The sequence below is a fragment of the Musca autumnalis genome, unplaced genomic scaffold (genome assembly GCF_047663935.1).
Source record: "Musca autumnalis isolate F117 unplaced genomic scaffold, ASM4766393v1 scaffold_2, whole genome shotgun sequence".
NCBI lineage: Eukaryota > Metazoa > Arthropoda > Insecta > Diptera > Muscidae > Musca > Musca autumnalis.
The window spans coordinates 184,576,109-184,593,797 of NW_027411755.1; the positions used below are offsets into that span (position 1 = coordinate 184,576,109).

The 17,689-nt window shown below is 37.1% G+C and overlaps 1 protein-coding gene across 6 annotated transcripts in view; it reads left to right on the forward strand.

Annotated features, from left to right (window-relative positions):
• Dap160 (dynamin associated protein 160) overlaps positions 1-17,689 on the forward strand; it is a 53,164-nt gene that overhangs the window by 13,807 nt on the left and 21,668 nt on the right. For 3 of the 6 annotated variants that reach the window (XM_073970305.1, XM_073970307.1, XM_073970306.1), the window contains exons 3-12: positions 4,378-5,160; positions 5,232-5,656; positions 5,726-5,999; positions 6,069-6,216; positions 6,279-6,539; positions 9,824-10,449; positions 10,513-10,801; positions 11,158-11,469; positions 11,854-12,127; positions 16,478-17,574. In XM_073970305.1, coding sequence (XP_073826406.1) covers positions 4,378-5,160; positions 5,232-5,656; positions 5,726-5,999; positions 6,069-6,216; positions 6,279-6,539; positions 9,824-10,449; positions 10,513-10,801; positions 11,158-11,469; positions 11,854-12,127; positions 16,478-16,674 — 3,589 coding nt within the window. In that variant the 3' untranslated portion in view covers positions 16,675-17,574. Of the gene's footprint in view, positions 1-4,377; positions 5,161-5,231; positions 5,657-5,725; positions 6,000-6,068; positions 6,217-6,278; positions 6,540-9,823; positions 10,450-10,512; positions 10,802-11,157; positions 11,470-11,853; positions 12,128-16,477; positions 17,575-17,689 lie in introns of those variants that run through there. The other 3 variants (XM_073970308.1, XM_073970310.1, XM_073970309.1) reach the window with 3 other exon arrangements.

Below are 17,689 nucleotides of genomic sequence, written 5' to 3' on the forward strand. Positions count from 1 at the left end.
TTTTATTTCACAACTGATGTCGTTTGTTGTGTTGACGGAGGTGCCGAGGTAGACGAAGTCTTTTACTACCTCAATATTATAGGAACCAACTTCCACAGTCGGTCCGAGCTCAATGGACGCATTGCGCGTCGACACCATCAACTTGGTCTTCTCACCGTTTACCGCCAGACCCACTTTAGCAGATTCTCCTTCGACCTTTATAAAGGTATCAGTTACTTCTTTTACTGATCGACCCATGATGTCTATATCATCAGCATAAGCAAGTAACATGTGACTGTTGGTGTAGATTGTGCCACTTCTTTTGACGTTTGCCTCTCGTATAACCTTTTCTAGCAGGATGTTGAAGAGGTCACACGAAAGGCTGTCTCCTTGTCTGAAACCTCTTTTGGTACCAAACTCTTCGGAGAGGTTCTTTCCTATTTTAACTGAGGACCTCGTGTCAAAAATGTGCCTTATTGAAATAAAGATGTTTCCGACAATATTTTTAAAGAATATTTTTCATTCATCGTCAGACCAATAAAGGTAGATTTTTTAAAGTATATTTTTTACCCATCATCAGACAAATATGAAAGGATTTTTCAACTAATACTTTTTTCACCCATCATTATACCAATAAAGTTCGTCAGACCAATAAACGTGGATTATTAAAGAAAAATTTTCACCCACCATCAGACCAATAAACGGGGACATTTTAAAGAATATTTTTTCACCCATAACTTTATTATTCAATACTTCTTTTATTTCTTACGAATACGATATTCTTTTTTAAATTTTGGGATCTGTTCATAGTACACTTAGGTGGTCCATCTCTCCTATTATTGTTTTGTTTGTATTGCTACAGGCTAGCATATATTTCTGCCGACAAACCATTAGCCGTTATAGAGAAGTTTTACTGTACTTACATATTCAAAGTAGCATTGTCAGTAAAGGCAACCTTTATGTTTTATATTCAAGTACACCAAGTTCATGGATTGTGCGCCAGCGTGTGTACGTTTTTTTAACGTGGTAATGGTTTTTGTTGTTTATAAACATAATTTCTAATTTACTCTTACATTCTATTCTTGCATTGTACGCAAATTTTGAATAAACATTCTATTCATAGTCAAAGAACAAAAGAAGAATAAACGTAAATGGAAAATAGCCATAAACAAAAACAAATATGAATATGAACTGAAATTTATCGCAGCAACCGGTCACACAATAAACAGCAATCTTCAAAGAATGCATAAAATAAGCATTATTTGATGATGAATGAATGTACCGAATGAAAGATATATGAATGGTCACAGCATAAGGATGAATTGCTTAGTAGACAAAATAATAATAAGTAAATTAATTCTAGATTTCATTCTAAGCGCTTGGCAATATTCGTTAGTTTATAAATATGTATACGAAAAATTGGCGAATAACTATAGTTTGGATATCGCCAGAAATACTAGTCAGTCCTCTTATTTTTTGTATTGAAACAAAAAATCATTCCCAATCTTATATCGAAACGAACAAGAGAATAGTAGGTCATAAATTCACCTCCTTTGTGACCCCAGTAGTAGATTTTCTTTAAATCTCCTAATTTTTATTTGCTCAGGTGAGTTTCAACCCAACCTATTGTACATGTATCTATGTATGTACATATACAGTATGGACGTAATAAATGAAGTACTTAGCCACAAAAAGAAATGGTAAATGCCAAATTCAAAAAACGTTTTATAAGCTGAGAACTTAGTGCAGATGTATAATTCATTTGGTTGGCGATTTACAAAGCAATGCCAGTGGTTGCAATTTTAAAGGACATAATGTGATTTGTTGCTGTTTATTTAAAGATCACTACATGTTTGTCTATGAAATTAAAATGTAAACTTCAAAAGAAAAACGTTTACTGGATTTTAGGAATTTTTTGGATCTTCAAAAATATTAATAAAAAATCCGCGTTTCTAGGTGGAAAGTGCTCCAAAAGCATTTGTAAAAAATCAACTTTTTCTAGGGTGAAAGTCCTCTAAAAATGTTTTTGTAAAAAATCCACATTTTCTAGGGATATAGTCCTCCAAAAAATGTTTGTACAAAATCCACGTATTCTAGGCTGAAATTCCTCCAATAATTTTTTTAAAAAATCTAGGGCTATCTAGGAAATTCAGCCCAAATAATATATTAGAAAAATCCGGGCTGAAAGTTCTCTAAACAATATATTAAAAATATCCAGGTTTTCTAGGTTGAATGTCCTTGGGGGACATAATATATTCATAAAATCCGCATATTCTAGGCTAAAAATGCTCCAAAAATATTTGTAAAAAAACACGTTTTTTAGTCTGAATATCGTCCGAAAATATTTGTAAATATACACGTTTTTTAGGCTGAATATGGTAAAAAATTGTGAAAAATCTGAATATCGTCCGAAAATATTTGTAAAAAATCCACGTTTTTAGGCTAAATATGGTAAAAAATTGTGAAAAATCCACATTTTCTATGCTGAAAGTCCTTCAAAAAATATTTGTAAATAGTCCAAATTTTCTAGGATGAAAGACCTCCAAAAAATATATGTAAAAAAATCCACGTTTTCTAGGCTGAAAATCCTACAAAAATTATTTAAAAAATCTAGGTTTTATAAGTTGAAAGTCTTCAAAAAAATATTTTTAAAAAAATCCACGTTTTCTAGGCTGAAAGTTCTACAAAAATTATTTAAAAATACTAGGTTTTATAATTTGAAAGTCTTCCAAAAATTTTTTTTTAAAAAAATCCACGTTTTCTAGGCTGAAAGTCCTACAAAAATTATTTAAAAAATCTAGGTTTTACAGGTTGAAAGTCCTCCAAAACATATTTCTAAAAAATTCACGTTTTCTAGGCTGAAAGTCCTCCAAAAAATATTTGTAAAAAATCCACGTTTTCTATTCTGAAAGTCTTCCAAAAAATATTTGTAAAAAATCCACGTTTTGTAGGCTGAAAGTCCTCCAAAAAATATTTGTAAAAAATCCCCATTTTCTAGGCTGAAAGTCCTCCAAAAAATATTTTTAAAAAATCCACGTTTTGTTGGTTGAAAGTCCTCCAAAAATAGTTGTAAAAAATCCAAGTTTTCTAGGCTGAAAGTCCTCCAAAAATATTTGTAAAAAATCCAAGTTTTCTAGGCTGAAAGTCCTCCAAAAAATATTTGTACAAAATCCACGTTCTTTAGGCTGAATATAGTAAAAAAATATTTATAAAAAATCCACGTTTTTCTAGGCTGAAAGTCCTCCAAAAAATATTTGTAAAAAATCAACGTTTTTCTAGGCTGAAAGTCCTACAAAAATGTTTGTAAAAAATCCACGTTTTTTGGCTGAAAGTCCTCCAAAAATATTTGTAAAAAATCCACGTTTTCTAGGCTGAAAGTCCTCCAAAAAATATTTGTAAAAAATCCACGTTTTCTTGGTTGAAAGTCTTCCAAAAAATATTTGTAAAAACTCCACGTTTTCTAGGCTGAAAGTCCTCCAAAATTATTTGTAAAAAATCCAGGTCTTCTAGGCTGAAAGTCCCCCAAAAAATATTTGTGAAAAATCCACGTTTTCTAGGTGAAAGTCCTCCAAAAAATATTTGTAAAAAAATCCACGTTTTCTAGGCTGAAAGTCCTCCAAAAAATATTTGTAAAAAATCCACGTTTCTGGGCTGAAAGTCCTCCAAAAAATATTTGTAAAAAATCCACGTTTCTGGGCTGAAAGTCCTCCAAAAAATATTTGTAAAAAATCCACGTTTTCTAGGCTAAAGGTCCTCCAAAAAATATATGTAAAAAATCCAAATTTTCTAGGCTGAAAGTCCTCAAAAAAATAATTTTAGAAATATCCACGCTTTTTACGCTGATTATCCTCCAGAAAGACCTCCAAAAAATAACTAAAAAATCCACTTTTTCTTGGCTGAAAGACCTGCAAAAATATTTTTAAAAATTCACGTTTTCTAGGCTGAATGTCCTCCAAACATGATTTTAAAAATCCGCGTTTTCTAGGCTGAATGCCGTTCAAAAAATATTTGTAAAAAATCCACGTTTTCTAGGCTGAAATTCCTCCAAAAAATATTCCGCGATTCTTATGTGGAACGTCGATCAAAGAATATACTTCCCTCGGATAGTCTTAAAAATCCTCCTTTGTTCATGGCTTCACAACATTGAGCTTAAACTTAAAATAAAACTAATAGTGTATTATGCTGGAACCGATGAACCTACATTCTATGTAGATTATGTGTTGTAGTTTTCAATCCTCTAATCAAAAGCTCGAAGTTTTTTCAAAGGTCATATCTCAAAAGCTGAGTTCGTTACACTTTTATTTTTTACATTTTGCATTTCTGCTAAAACTGTGAATTTTAACACTTGCCATTGCTATTGTTGTTGTTTTAATTGTTTTTATTTTTTTTTCTTATCAGGGCTTTGGCAGATACAGATTCCGATGGAAAAATGAACATAAATGAGTTCAGTATTGCTTGCAAGCTAATCAACTTGAAATTACGTGGCATGGAAGTGCCCAAGGCATTGCCACCATCGTTACTGGCTTCATTGAGTACTGGTATAACACCAACATTAACACCTACAGGCGCTGGCAGCCTAAGTCCATTGGAAGCAACAAAAACAGCCGTAGCAGCAGCAACAGCCGCCGCTCCAAAACCCGAAATACCAGCTATGCCCATTACATCTGTTGCTGCCGCTCCAACTGCAGCAGCAGCTCCTCTGGTACCAATGCCAGGTGCTGTGCCCATCGTACCAGGCATGGTACCCGGTTCTTTGCCAGGCATTGTGCCACAGGCTAATATGGCCCCGGCAGCCATGGCGGGAATACCACCAATGCAACAAATGACTGGTGCTGTGCCAGTAATGCCTGCCGCAATGCAGGCGGGTATGATGCATGGTGGTGTTGCCGGTGTTCCAGGTGTGCCAGCTGTTGCTGGAATGCCTGTTGTAACGCAACCAGCTGCAATGCCTGGCATACCGCCCATGATGCCCGGTGCCATGGTGCCTGGTATAGCACCACCCACTGTTCCTGTTTCCGGAGCAATGCCCTCGGTTGTTGCCCCGCCAATTCCACCACCAGTATCTGCGGCAAAGGTAATATCGCCACCAAGTGCCGTAGCCGCCACACCAACTCCACCTGGTAGTAATCCACCAAGCCGCAATATGTCCATATCGGAGAGGGCACCCTCACTTGAGTCACCGTGAGTATTATTTATTTCTTTATCTTCAATAATTATTAATATTGCCCCATCTTTTGTTTTTTTTTTTTTAGACAAGGTGAATGGGCCGTCAAGGCTCCAGCCAAACGCAAATATACCCAAGTCTTCAATGCCACAGATCGCAATCGCACCGGTTATTTGACTGGTCCCCAGGCACGCGGTATATTGGTGCAAAGTAAATTGCCTCAGGCAACACTTGCTCAAATTTGGACACTATCAGATTTGGATACAGATGGCCGTCTCAGTTGTGATGAATTTATATTGGCCATGTTTTTGTGTGACAAAGCCATGAACGGTGAAAAAATACCAGCCACTCTGCCTGCTGATTGGATTCCACCCAGTTTTCGTAAGAACAAATCACGGCAAGGCTCTGTATCAGGTCCAATTTCAAGGCCTGGTTCTCAGGCTGGATCAAGGCATGCCTCGGTTTCATCTCAAGGGGCTGGCGATGCTGATCCTCTAGCTGGACTACCACAAAGTAAGGGAATTTCATATCCTCCATGAAACTAAATATTAATTTACATTATTGATTCAAACTTCTTTACAGCCTCTTTCGAAGACAAACGCAAAGAGAACTTTGACAAGGGACAAGCTGAGCTAGACAGACGACGTAAACTTTTACAGGATCAGCAACGCAAAGAGAAAGAAGAACGAGAACGCAAAGAACGTGAAGAAGCAGAGAAACGCGAAAAAGCTCGCCTGGAAGCAGAACGCAAACAACAGGAAGAACTTGAACGCCAATTGCAAAAACAACGTGAGCTGGAAATGGAAAAAGAAGAACAACGAAAACGTGAACTTGAGGCTAAAGAAGCTGCAAGAAAGTAAATCACAACACACCTCATATTCAAAACATACCAAAAATTAAACGCTACATTTTTTTTTAATTTCAGAGAATTGGAAAAACAACGTTTGCTGGAATGGGAACAGGCACGCATTGCTGAACTGAATTCTCAAAAGCAACGTGAACAGGAACGAGTACTCAAACAAAAGGCCCACAATACTCAATTGAATGTGGAATTGAGTACATTGAATGAAAAGGTTTTTGTTGTTTTACTTCATTTAAAATTTCTAAAATTTTAATTTTTTGTATTGTTTTTCAGATCAAAGATCTATCACAGAAAATCTGTGAAACACGTGCCGGTGTCACCAATGTTAAGTCAGTTATTGATGGCATGCGTTCACAGCGTGACACTTCCATGTCGGAAATGTCTCAACTGAAAGCCCGTATCAAAGAACAAAATGCCAAATTGCTACAGTTGACACAAGAGAAAGCAAAATGGGATGCTAAGGCGAAGGCGGCTGGTGTTACGGGAGATGCGGGTCAACAAGAACAATTGACAGCGGCATTTGCCAATAAACAAGTAAGTGGTCTTTCAAATTAAATGGGAAAAGTATAATAATTTGATACCTTGGTCGTGGTGGAGAGGTAGTGAAGTCGCCTTGCAAACAGGTGATCGCTTGTTTCGTACTTCGACAAACCAAAATTCTAGTAATGATTAATCCTCTCTTAAAAATGGTAGCCACATGGTTTTTGTTGTTGGAATTTTGTACTATACAATACACGATTCGGACCTGTTTAACAATCTACCTTTCCTGTCCAATCACCAAATGTAGTGATTTTCACATTTACAGCCACAGTTTTCAATAGATTTTTTTCCTGACTTCTGGAGGATGGAAAGTAGAGATTAAAAGGTTCAGGAGTTTACACCGCACTTTGGGAAACTCTCTGTTTCATTCTACAGTGATTTCACTTCTTGTCCTTGAATCCTGACGCCTCAAGAGTCTTTGCTACGAGCGACAAAAGCGAAATAGGTTTATATGATTCAACATTGCAGGCATCCTTGTCTGGCTTCAGTAGCGGGACACCTTGACTATTTTCCAGACTTTGGGTCAGCGACAGGTTGTTGTTTTTGTAACAGTATTTGATATGTTTATACCCTCAGCAAAATGTGCCTCATCGAATTAATGGTTATAACCCCAAGTATGTTTGGACGAAACGTGTTTCAGACAATTTGGAGTCGATTGAGCAATGTCCGTCCGTTCCTTCCGGTACCTCCCCCACAAAAGTTCAAAAATGTTCGGAAAATTTGTATGTACGATAACTCTTGAAGAAAGTAACCGATTTGATCCATACTTTGCACATCGTGCAGACTTTCCTCCCACACAAAATTTCGGATAAGTTCAGTTTAGGACCTGCTCTCGAATCGCATTGATTTTTGTTGCAACAAATTGTATTCACTTCCGCCCATACGACGGTTCAAGTTTCATCAGGGGCAAGTCCATACTTCCTGAGAAAATGACCGGAAAGGTGCAAAAAACCCCTATGACACCTTGTGTAGTGGTAGGAGCGCAAGATAATTCTCTAACGAATCTGTCGATTCGGTCCCAAATTTGGCCTTCGTAATATTTTATCAAAACATAGTTTAAATTGGAAGATGGTCTATATCGGTCCACTCCTTCAGGTACCTCCCCCACAAAACTTCAAAAATGTTCGGAAAATTTTTGCGCACGATAACTCTTGAAGGGAGTGACCGATGTAATCTATAATTTGCACATCCTAACATATCTACCAGATATAGATCAGGATCAAATATGGACTATATTTGTCTACTCTTTCTGGTACCTCCCACACAAAATTTCGGATAAGTTCACTTTAAGACCTGCTCTCGAATCACTTTGATTTTTGTTGAAGCGATTTGCATTCGCTACCTCCATTACGACGGTAAAAGTTTTCCATATTTCTTGGGAAAACAAACCGAAACGTGTAAAAACCCCTATGCCACCATATGTGGCGGTCGGAGAGCACGATAACTCTTGAACTGTTTAACATTTGGTCTTCGTCATATTATATCCAAACTTAGTTTCATGGGCAATACCGGTCCACAACTGTCGGTACTTCTCCGCAATGTTTAAAAAAAGTCACTAAAAGGCTAGGACGATATCACTTGAATGGGGCAACCAATTTGGTCCAAACTTTGGATCTGCTAATATTTAAGGGTACCTGCCCTACAAAAGTTCAACATTTGTGTATTAGTGCAGTTAATTCCTAATCCACATATTTGTCGGCAAGTTCAAATGTCCAAAAAGGGCCACTCGATCTGTCCGGAGGTGAAAGTTTCGCTTCACATTGGCTGAGGGTATATATCTGTCGGCAAAGCCGACTGACACTTTTTTACTTGTTTTATGCTCCTTTTCCAACTTAATCTGGCTTGGCAGGGAAGTTGAAAAGGTACAGTGTTTCGTGCGGGGCTGTGCCGCTTGCTGATGTTTTGCACAGTGTCATCGATCCTTGCCCTATAGGAATTCAGACGGCTGCACCATTCTGAGCGTAGATGAGCCAACACTACTCTGGTTTGTCGTGGCAGCTGACGCTCCTCAGCTGCATAGTGGCAGGGATGCTCAAGCCGGTAAACCCAGGCAGGTACTGCATCTTGTTGTGTTAATGTAAAATATTCGTCTCCTCATGAAGATGGTTCACTGGTGTCATGTTGAGGCATGTTCAGGGCAGCCTTATTTGGAGACGATTGAGTAATGTCCGCCCGTTTGTCTGTCTGGCGGGGGTGCATGATAATTTTTGAGCGGATCAGCCGATTCGGTCTATAATTTGGTAATATTTTCGTAATATTTTTTCCCAACTTAGATCAAGTTCGAAGATGGGCCATCGGGTACCTCCCCATCAATCATAAACATCTTCCCAAAGTGTGCTCAAGATAACTCTGGAAGAGTGAAACCGATTTGGTCCAAATTTAAATCATAATACAGGTTCGAATATGGACTATATCGTTCCACTACTTCCAGTACCCGTCCCACAAAAGTTCAAAAATGGTTCGCGTGGTATCTCTTGAACGGAGCAATCGATTTGGTATAAATGTTGCTTCTCTTAATATTTTTTCCAAACATAGTTTAATTTTACCGAAGCTGCTCCTTGTGGTCCTGTTTACAGCCATATACTGTTTTTCGTGGGCAAGTTCATTCTTCCTGATAAAAGCTCTAAATTATACGGGGGCTAAATGCAATAACTGGTGGGTGCGATATCTATCGAAAGATCCACTTCCTTCATATTCATATTTTTTACAGCAAGATCAAATTCCAGGAACGGTCCACAATAATTAAAAAAACCCATAAATACTTAAATTTTGGGGAAAAGGTTTTTGGTATCGAACTGTCCATAGATGAAAGTTTCAATTCACACAAACTGAGTGTATATCTCTTTTCGGCAAATCCGACTGATACTTTTTTAATTGTTAAAGGTAGCCTTTGGTTTCCATCACACACATTCTTGAATAAATGAAAAAGGAAGGATGATGAAATTCATTAAATACGCCATTTGAACTTCTTTCTTGCCGAACTCCACTGCAGTAGCTACAAACTACAGTCTAGTGGATGGCAAATAGTTCTATATAGATGAACCAGATGTGCGCAATGTGATTGAGACTCCAAGAGATCGAAATGATATCATGCTGACAAACAGCGTGAATCTTCCTCTCCTCACCTATCATCTTATAAGAACTCAACAGGGTTTCAGTATCTGCCGTCAAGGCATAATACTTCAGCCGGCAACGCATAATACTTCATAGAAGGACTATATCCTATATTCTTAGAAATTTGGAAACAAATAATTTTCCCTTACATTTCCTTTTTTCAGCTAATTATCAAACAACTCAAAGACAAGGTGGAAAATATTAAGAGTGAAATTGAATCGAAAAAGGAAGATATCAATTCACATGACATTCAGGTGACCGAAGTCAAAGGTGAACTCTCCGAGCTGATTAAGAAATGTGAAGAACTATATACCGATTATGATAAACAGCGTACACAAATTTTGGAAATGAAATACAATAAAAAGAATGAAAATGTCACAGCCACCTCTGCATGGGATACAGGTTCAGCATGGGGTGCAACAACTACTTCCAGTATTGATCAATATGGTATGACAAATGATAATAGTACAACAGCTGCAGCAGTATCTGGTGGTGACATGGATAATGCTGTTGTGGATACAAGTGGACCAGCACCCGAAGGTTTTGTTAAGTACAAAGCGGTGTATGAGTTTTCAGCACGCAATGCTGATGAAATTTCATTTGTGCCTGGTGATATAATTTTTGTGCCGCTGGAACAAAATGCTGAACCTGGTTGGTTGGCTGGTGAGATAAATGGACATACGGGTTGGTTTCCTGAAACCTATGTGGAGAAAATGGAAGAAGATTTAGAGGCCACACAAAGTTATACCACAGCGCAAGATACCTACAATGATAACAGTCAGGGTTATGGGTAAGATGGGGAAGATGATGTTTTTTGAGGAGTATTAAAAATATAATTTTTCATACTTTTTAGATCCACCGCAACCGATACTGCAGCCGTTGCTTCCACAGATGCTGCCTACAATGGTGATGTTGAATATTATATTGCCGCCTATCCCTACGAGTCTGCCGAGGCTGGTGATCTTACATTTAGCGCCGGTGAAATGGTAATGGTGATAAAGAAAGAAGGCGATTGGTGGACGGGTACAATAGGCAATCGCACCGGCATGTTCCCCTCGAATTATGTACAAAAGGCCGATGTGGGTGGAGCGGCAACAACGATTCCCGACACAACGGATCAATATGATGATGCCTACAGCAAGGTGAGTAGAGAGAAAAGTTATGCTACAATAAATGATGATGATGCTGCTAGTCCATCAATCTCACATAGAGAGTCGTGCGTGTCTGCTGCACATTGTTAACCTATATTTAATAAAAGTTTACATAAGCATGGTGACTAACATAAAGAAACACACAAAATTGTTATAGCAAATATTCAAAACAAACTTTCAATTGAAATGTTATAAAAACAACTTAAAACACAAAAACAACAAAAGCACATACACATACATATACTACCCTTGAATCACTTTAAAGCATTAGTTGAATTATCCCTTTACCTAATCGTAAAAATCCAAACATTTTGTGTCTCTCTATCTCTCATTTAACCATTTTCTAGGATAACACATACAATGGCAATGCTCATGATGAACAAATAACCGAAAATGTTTCGACTGCTTTGTCAGATAATACGCTTAGCGCTACCGCCGCCGCCGCTGATATGCAATTAACCAATGAAATGACCCCTGCCGCCTCAAATGACACCACTCACGATGATGCGGCAGCTGTGGCGGCCGAAGAGACACGTACAAACGAGGAACTGGATACGGAAGTCTCACAAATAAACACACAATCTAACAATAAGACACAATCAAGTGAACCTGCTGAATCGTATAGTCGTCCCATGTCACGTACTTCTTCCATGACTCCAGTAATTAAAAATTTATTTTGTTTTCTTAAAAAAATCAAATCTCTCTGTCTGTCCATCTACTCCTTACTCCTTCTGTTGTTGTTGTCTGTCTGTATGTCTGATTAGTTGCAAGCCTAAAATTGCAGTTTTTATTTTATGTTTTTGTTCTTTTGATGTGTTAAAAAAATGCTTTGTTTTCTTTCTACAGCTTATTGTTTTTGTTTCTTTCAACCACTGTTTTTTATTGTTTTGCTTTTTTCTCTTAATTACTGCTACTACAACAAATTTTTTTATTCTAGGAATGCTATACACTTTAATTTCATCAAATATTTTCAAAGTTATGTGTGTTATTGTTGTTGTGATTTTAATTGAATTTGTTTTCCATCTATCCTTTCCTCACTATAGGGCATGCGAGCCAAACGTTCGGAAATAGCACAAGTTATTGCTCCCTATGAAGCTACCAGTCCCGAACAGCTATCGCTGACTCGTGGCCAACTTATAATGATCCGCAAGAAAACCGAAACCGGTTGGTGGGAAGGTGAACTACAGGCTAAAGGTCGCAAACGTCAAATTGGTTGGTTCCCTGCCACATATGTTAAAGTACTACAAGGTGGTCGTAACAGTGGTCGCAATACTCCCGTCTCTGGTAGTCGTGTTGAAATGACCGAAACCATTTTGGGTAAGTAGATATATTGGTATGTATGTATATCCAGTAGTCATATTTAGAGCAGACCTTAACCTTTAACTACGAACTAAAAGTTTTTTTAAGGCTGTACATGTGTAGACGACAGGAAGATTGTCTTCTTAGCGTTGCTAAAGTCGTATTTATAAGCGGCACGAAGATTGTCTCCTTGGACGTCGCTAAAGTCGTATTTATAGACGACACGAAAGTCGTCTTTATAGAAGATACAAAAGTCGTCTTTATAGACGACACGAAAGTCGTCTTTATAGACGACACGAAATTCGTCTTTATAGGGGACACCAAAGTCGTCTTTATAGGGGACACCAAAGTCGTCTTTATAGACGGCACCCAAGTCGTCTTTATAGACGACACACAAGTCGTCTTTATAGACGACAACAAAGTCGTCTTTACAGACGACGCGAAAGGCGTCTTTATAGATTACACAAAAGTCGTCTTTTTAGACGACACAAACTATATCATTATAGACGACACGAATGTTTCTTTATAGACGACATGAAAATCGTCTTTATAGACGACATGAAATTCGTCTTTATAGACGACACGAAAGTCGACTTTATAGACGATACGAAAGTTTTTTTATAGACGACATGAAAGTCGTCTTTATAGACGACACGAAAGTCGTCTTTATCGACGATACAAAGGTTGTCTTTATAGACGACATGAAAGTCGTCTTTATAGACAACACGAAAGTCGCCTCTATACACGACACGAAGGTCGTCTTTATAGACGACACGAAAGTGGTCTTTATAGACGTCATCAAACGACACGAAGGTCGTCTTCATCGAAGCCGTGAAAGTCGTCTTTATAGACAACATGAAAGTGGAACTAAAGTCGTTTTTATAGACGACACTAAAGTCGTCGTTATAGACGACACTTAACTCTTATTTATAGACGATACTAAAGTCATCTTTATAGACGACACGAAAGTCGACTTTATAGACGATACGAAAGTCGTTTATAGACGACATGAAAGTCGTCTTTATAGACGACACGAAAGTCGACTTAATAGACGACACGAAAGTCGACTTTATAGACGATACGAAAGTCGTTTATAGACGACACGAAAGTCGTCATGAAACGACACGAAGGTCGTCTTCATCGACGCCGTGAAAGCCGTCTTTATAGACAACATGAAATTCGTCTTTCATGTTGTATATGAAAATCGTATTTATAGGCGAAACTAAAGTTCTAGACACTAAAGTCGTTTTTATAAACGACACTAAAGTCGTCTTTATAGACGACACGAAAGTAGTTTTTATAGACGTAACGAAAGTCATCTTTATAGACGACACGAAAGTCGAGTTTATAGACGATACGAAAGTCGTTTATAGACGACATGAAAGTCGTCTTTATAGACGACACGAAGTCGTCTTTACAGACGACACGAAGTCGACTTTATCGACGACACAAAAGTTGTCTTTATAGACGACACGAAAGTCGACTTTATAAGCGATACGAAAGTCGTTTATAGACGACATGAAAGTCGTCTTTGCAGACGATACGAAAATCGTCTTTATAGACGGGTTGAAAGTCTTCATTATTGACAACATGAAAATCGCTTTTATAGACGACTAAAGTCGTCATTATAGACGACTAAAGTCGGCATTATAGACGACTAAAGTCGTCATTATAGACGACTAAAGTCGTCATTATAGACGACTAAAGTCGTCATTATAGACGACTAAAGTCGTCATTACACGCGACACTAAAGTCGTCATTATAGACGACACTAAAGTCGTCTTTATAGACGTCTTTATAGACTACACTAATTTCGACGTTATAGACGAGTCGAAAGTTGTCTTTATAGATGTCGCGAAAAGAGTCATAGATACCATGAAAGTTGCCTTTACATACAATCGTCTTTTATAAGAATTTCTAGATCGTACACATTCATTATTTGTATACCCTCCACCATATGGAGGGTATAATTAAATTTGTCATTCCGTTTGTAACACATCGTCGGAGACCCTATAAAGTATATATATTATTGATCAGCATAAAATTCTATGTCGATTTGACCATGTCCGTCTGTCCGTCCGTCCGTCCGTCTGTCTGTTGAAATCAAGATACAGCTCGCAATTTTAAAGATAGAGAGTCAAAATTTGGTACAGAAGTTTCTATTACTTGCAGGATGGTTGGTATTGAAAGTGGGATATATCGGTCCACGTTTTGATATAGCCCCCATAGAACGGTACCTCCCGATTTTCGGTATTTTTAAGGTTTTAGCTTCATTATCCTACCAAAAATGGCTGAAATTTGGTACGTAGTCTTCTTTAGGGGTATAAAACTTTCCCCCAGAATTTTGTCGGTATCGGTCCACACCTTAATAATGGCTGAAATTTGGTACGTAGTCTTCTTTAGGGTATAAAACTTCCCCCCAGAATTTTGTCAGTATCGGTCCACACCTTCATATAGCCCCCATAGAACGGTACCTCCCGATTTTCGGTATTTTGAATGTTTTAGCTTCATTATCACACCGAAATGGCTGAAATTTGGTACTTAGTCTACGTTGGTGGTATAAAACTTTCCCCCAGAACTTTGTCGGTATCGGTCCATGCCTTCATACAGCCCCCATAGAACGGTATCTCCCGATTTTCGGTATTTTTAAGGTTTTAGCTACATTATCCTACCAAAAATGGCTGAAATTTGGTACGTAGTCTTCTTTTGGGGTATAAAACTTTCCCCCAGAATTTTGTCGGTATCGGTCCACACCATCATATAGCCCCCATAGAACGGTACCTCCAGATTTTCGGTATTTTGAAGGTGTTAGCTTCATTATCACACCGAAATGGCTGAAATTTGGTACTTAGTCTACGTTGGTGGTATAAAACTTTCCCCCAGAACTTTGTAGGTATCGGTCCATGCCTTCATATAGCCCCCATAGAACGGTACCTCCCGATTTTCGGTATTTTTAAGGTTTTAGCTTCATTATCCTACCAAAAATGGCTGAAATTTGGTACGTAGTCTTCTTTAGGGGTATAAAACTTCCCCCCAGAATTTTGTCAGTATCGGTCCACACCTTCATATAGCCCCCATAGAACGGTACCTCCCGATTTTCGGTATTTTGAAGGTTTTAGCTTCATTATCACACCGAAATGGCTGAAATTTGGTACTTAGTCTACGTTGGTGGTATAAAACTTTCCCCCAGAACTTTGTCGGTATCGGTCCATGCCTTCATACAGCCCCCATAGAACGGTATCTCCCGATTTTCGGTATATTTAAGGTTTTAGCTACATTATCCTACCAAAAATGGCTGAAATTTGGTACGTAGTCTTCTTTTGGGGTATAAAACTTTCCCCCAGAATTTTGTCGGTATCGGTCCACACCATCATATAGCCCCCATAGAACGGTACCTCCCGATTTTCGGTATTTTGAAGGTGTTAGCTTCATTATCACACCGAAATGGCTGAAATTTGGTACTTAGTCTACGTTGGTGGTATAAAACTTTCCCCCAGAACTTTGTAGGTATCGGTCCACACCATCATATAGCCCCCATAGAACGGTACCTCCCGATTTTCGGTATTTTTAAGCTTTTAGCTTCATTATCCTACCAAAAATGGCTGAAATTTCGTATTTAGACTTCGTTGGTGGTACTCAAACTTCCCCTTTAAATTTGACGGTATAGGTCCACGCCTTCATATAGCCCCAATGGAAAGGTACCTCCCGATTTTTCGTATTTTGAAGGTTGTGTCTTCAATATTCCACCAAAATGGCTGAAATTTGGTATTTAGTCTTCAATGTTATATAAAACTGTTCGCCAGAAATATGTCTGTACAGGTCCACGCTTTCATATTGCCCCATTTCTGACAAAAATTCGTCGGTATAGGTCCACGTTTCGATATAGCCCCCATAGAACGGTACCTCCCGATTTTCGTAATACTGAAGATTGTGACGTCAATATCCAACCGAAATGGCTGAAATTTGTTATTTCGTCTTCCAAGAGTTATAAAATATTCCAGAAGAGTATTATCAGTATAGCTCCACGTCTTCCTATATCCCCATAGACGCGTACTTTTTTTATTTTTTAAGTTTTAGCCACAATCTCTTACCGAAATATAGGAAATTTGGTATTTAGTCTTCTTGGAAACTTTCCGTCAAAAATCTGTCTGTCACCATAGAATGGTGCCTCACATTGTTTTACCGAAATTGCTGAAATTTAGTATTAAGTCTTCTTCTTACACGAAAGGAAACTAATTATTCCATTTTACTTCAATACAACTCGTGGTGGAGGGTATAACAAGTTCGGCCCGGCCGAACTTAACACCGTTCTTACTTGTTCTAATTTCCCTTGCTTTACTAATATATTCTTCTTCCTTCTATTTTCAGATAAAGTTATTGCTCTGTATCCTTACAAAGCACAAAACGATGATGAGCTATCATTTGACAAGGATGATATTATCAGTGTGCTGGGACGTGATGAACCTGAATGGTGGCGTGGTGAATTGAATGGTTTAACCGGTTTGTTCCCCAGCAATTATGTGGGTCCATTTGTGACGTCCGGTAAGAAAGTCAATGGCAAATAATACCAAACAAAGAAATATATTTGGCGCCAAAAACAATAACTCCTCAAAATAGTAACGCTTTAATTATAATTTAATGGAAATTACCTAATACTGAAAATCAATGCTCTCTCTCTTTATTGTTTAGACATTGTCATTATTATGCTTTAATACATATTTTGTGTTTTTGTTTATAAATTTATCTTTCTTTATAAAATTTTTATTTTGATGTAAAACAAAAACGAGCTTTAAAAACATAAAGAACGAATACGAACATTCCGAAATTTCGAAAATTATTATTATTATTATTACCCCCAACTCTCTCTCTCTCTCTTTTCGCTTATGGCGAATGTTTATAAAACAAACATGTTATATTATATTTTTTATAATTAATTTTTATTATTTTTTCTTTGTACTTTTAAGTGAATTATTTTCTTTAAGTTTATTATTAGAATGTATTTATTTAACTTGTTTCTTGTTTCTAGTTAGCCAAGTTCATTATTATTAAAACAAAAAATAAAACATAGAAATATGAAACTTTTGCCTCCTATTTAAGTTTACGTTACAAAGAAAATATCACCATGCCATAGAACACATACTGCTAAAAATAAAATGTTTTTTTTTATATTTCTCTTTGTTAATTCAGTTTCCAAAGTGCTCTGCTTGTGTTATTAGTTTCATTTTCTTTCTTTATTTCTAAATAATTTTTGGCAATATTATTTTGATATGTAAATTATTGTAGTTTTATATATAAAAATTGTTTTAAGTTTTTTTTCTACTTGGATAATGAGCTTAAAAATGAAATATGTGTAAATATATTTATGCGCTTTATTTGCAATATTATTACAATTATCGATATTAATTATTATATATACACGCATATATATTAAATAAAAAAGTTAAATCATTTTTTATTATTTTGAAGTTGATTTTGTTTTATTTTATTCCGTTGTTTTGATTCTGTTAAAATTGTTTTTCGTTTAAATTTTGCTATATTGACCATCGATTTAACTATCGCATTATAAATAAATTGGAAGAT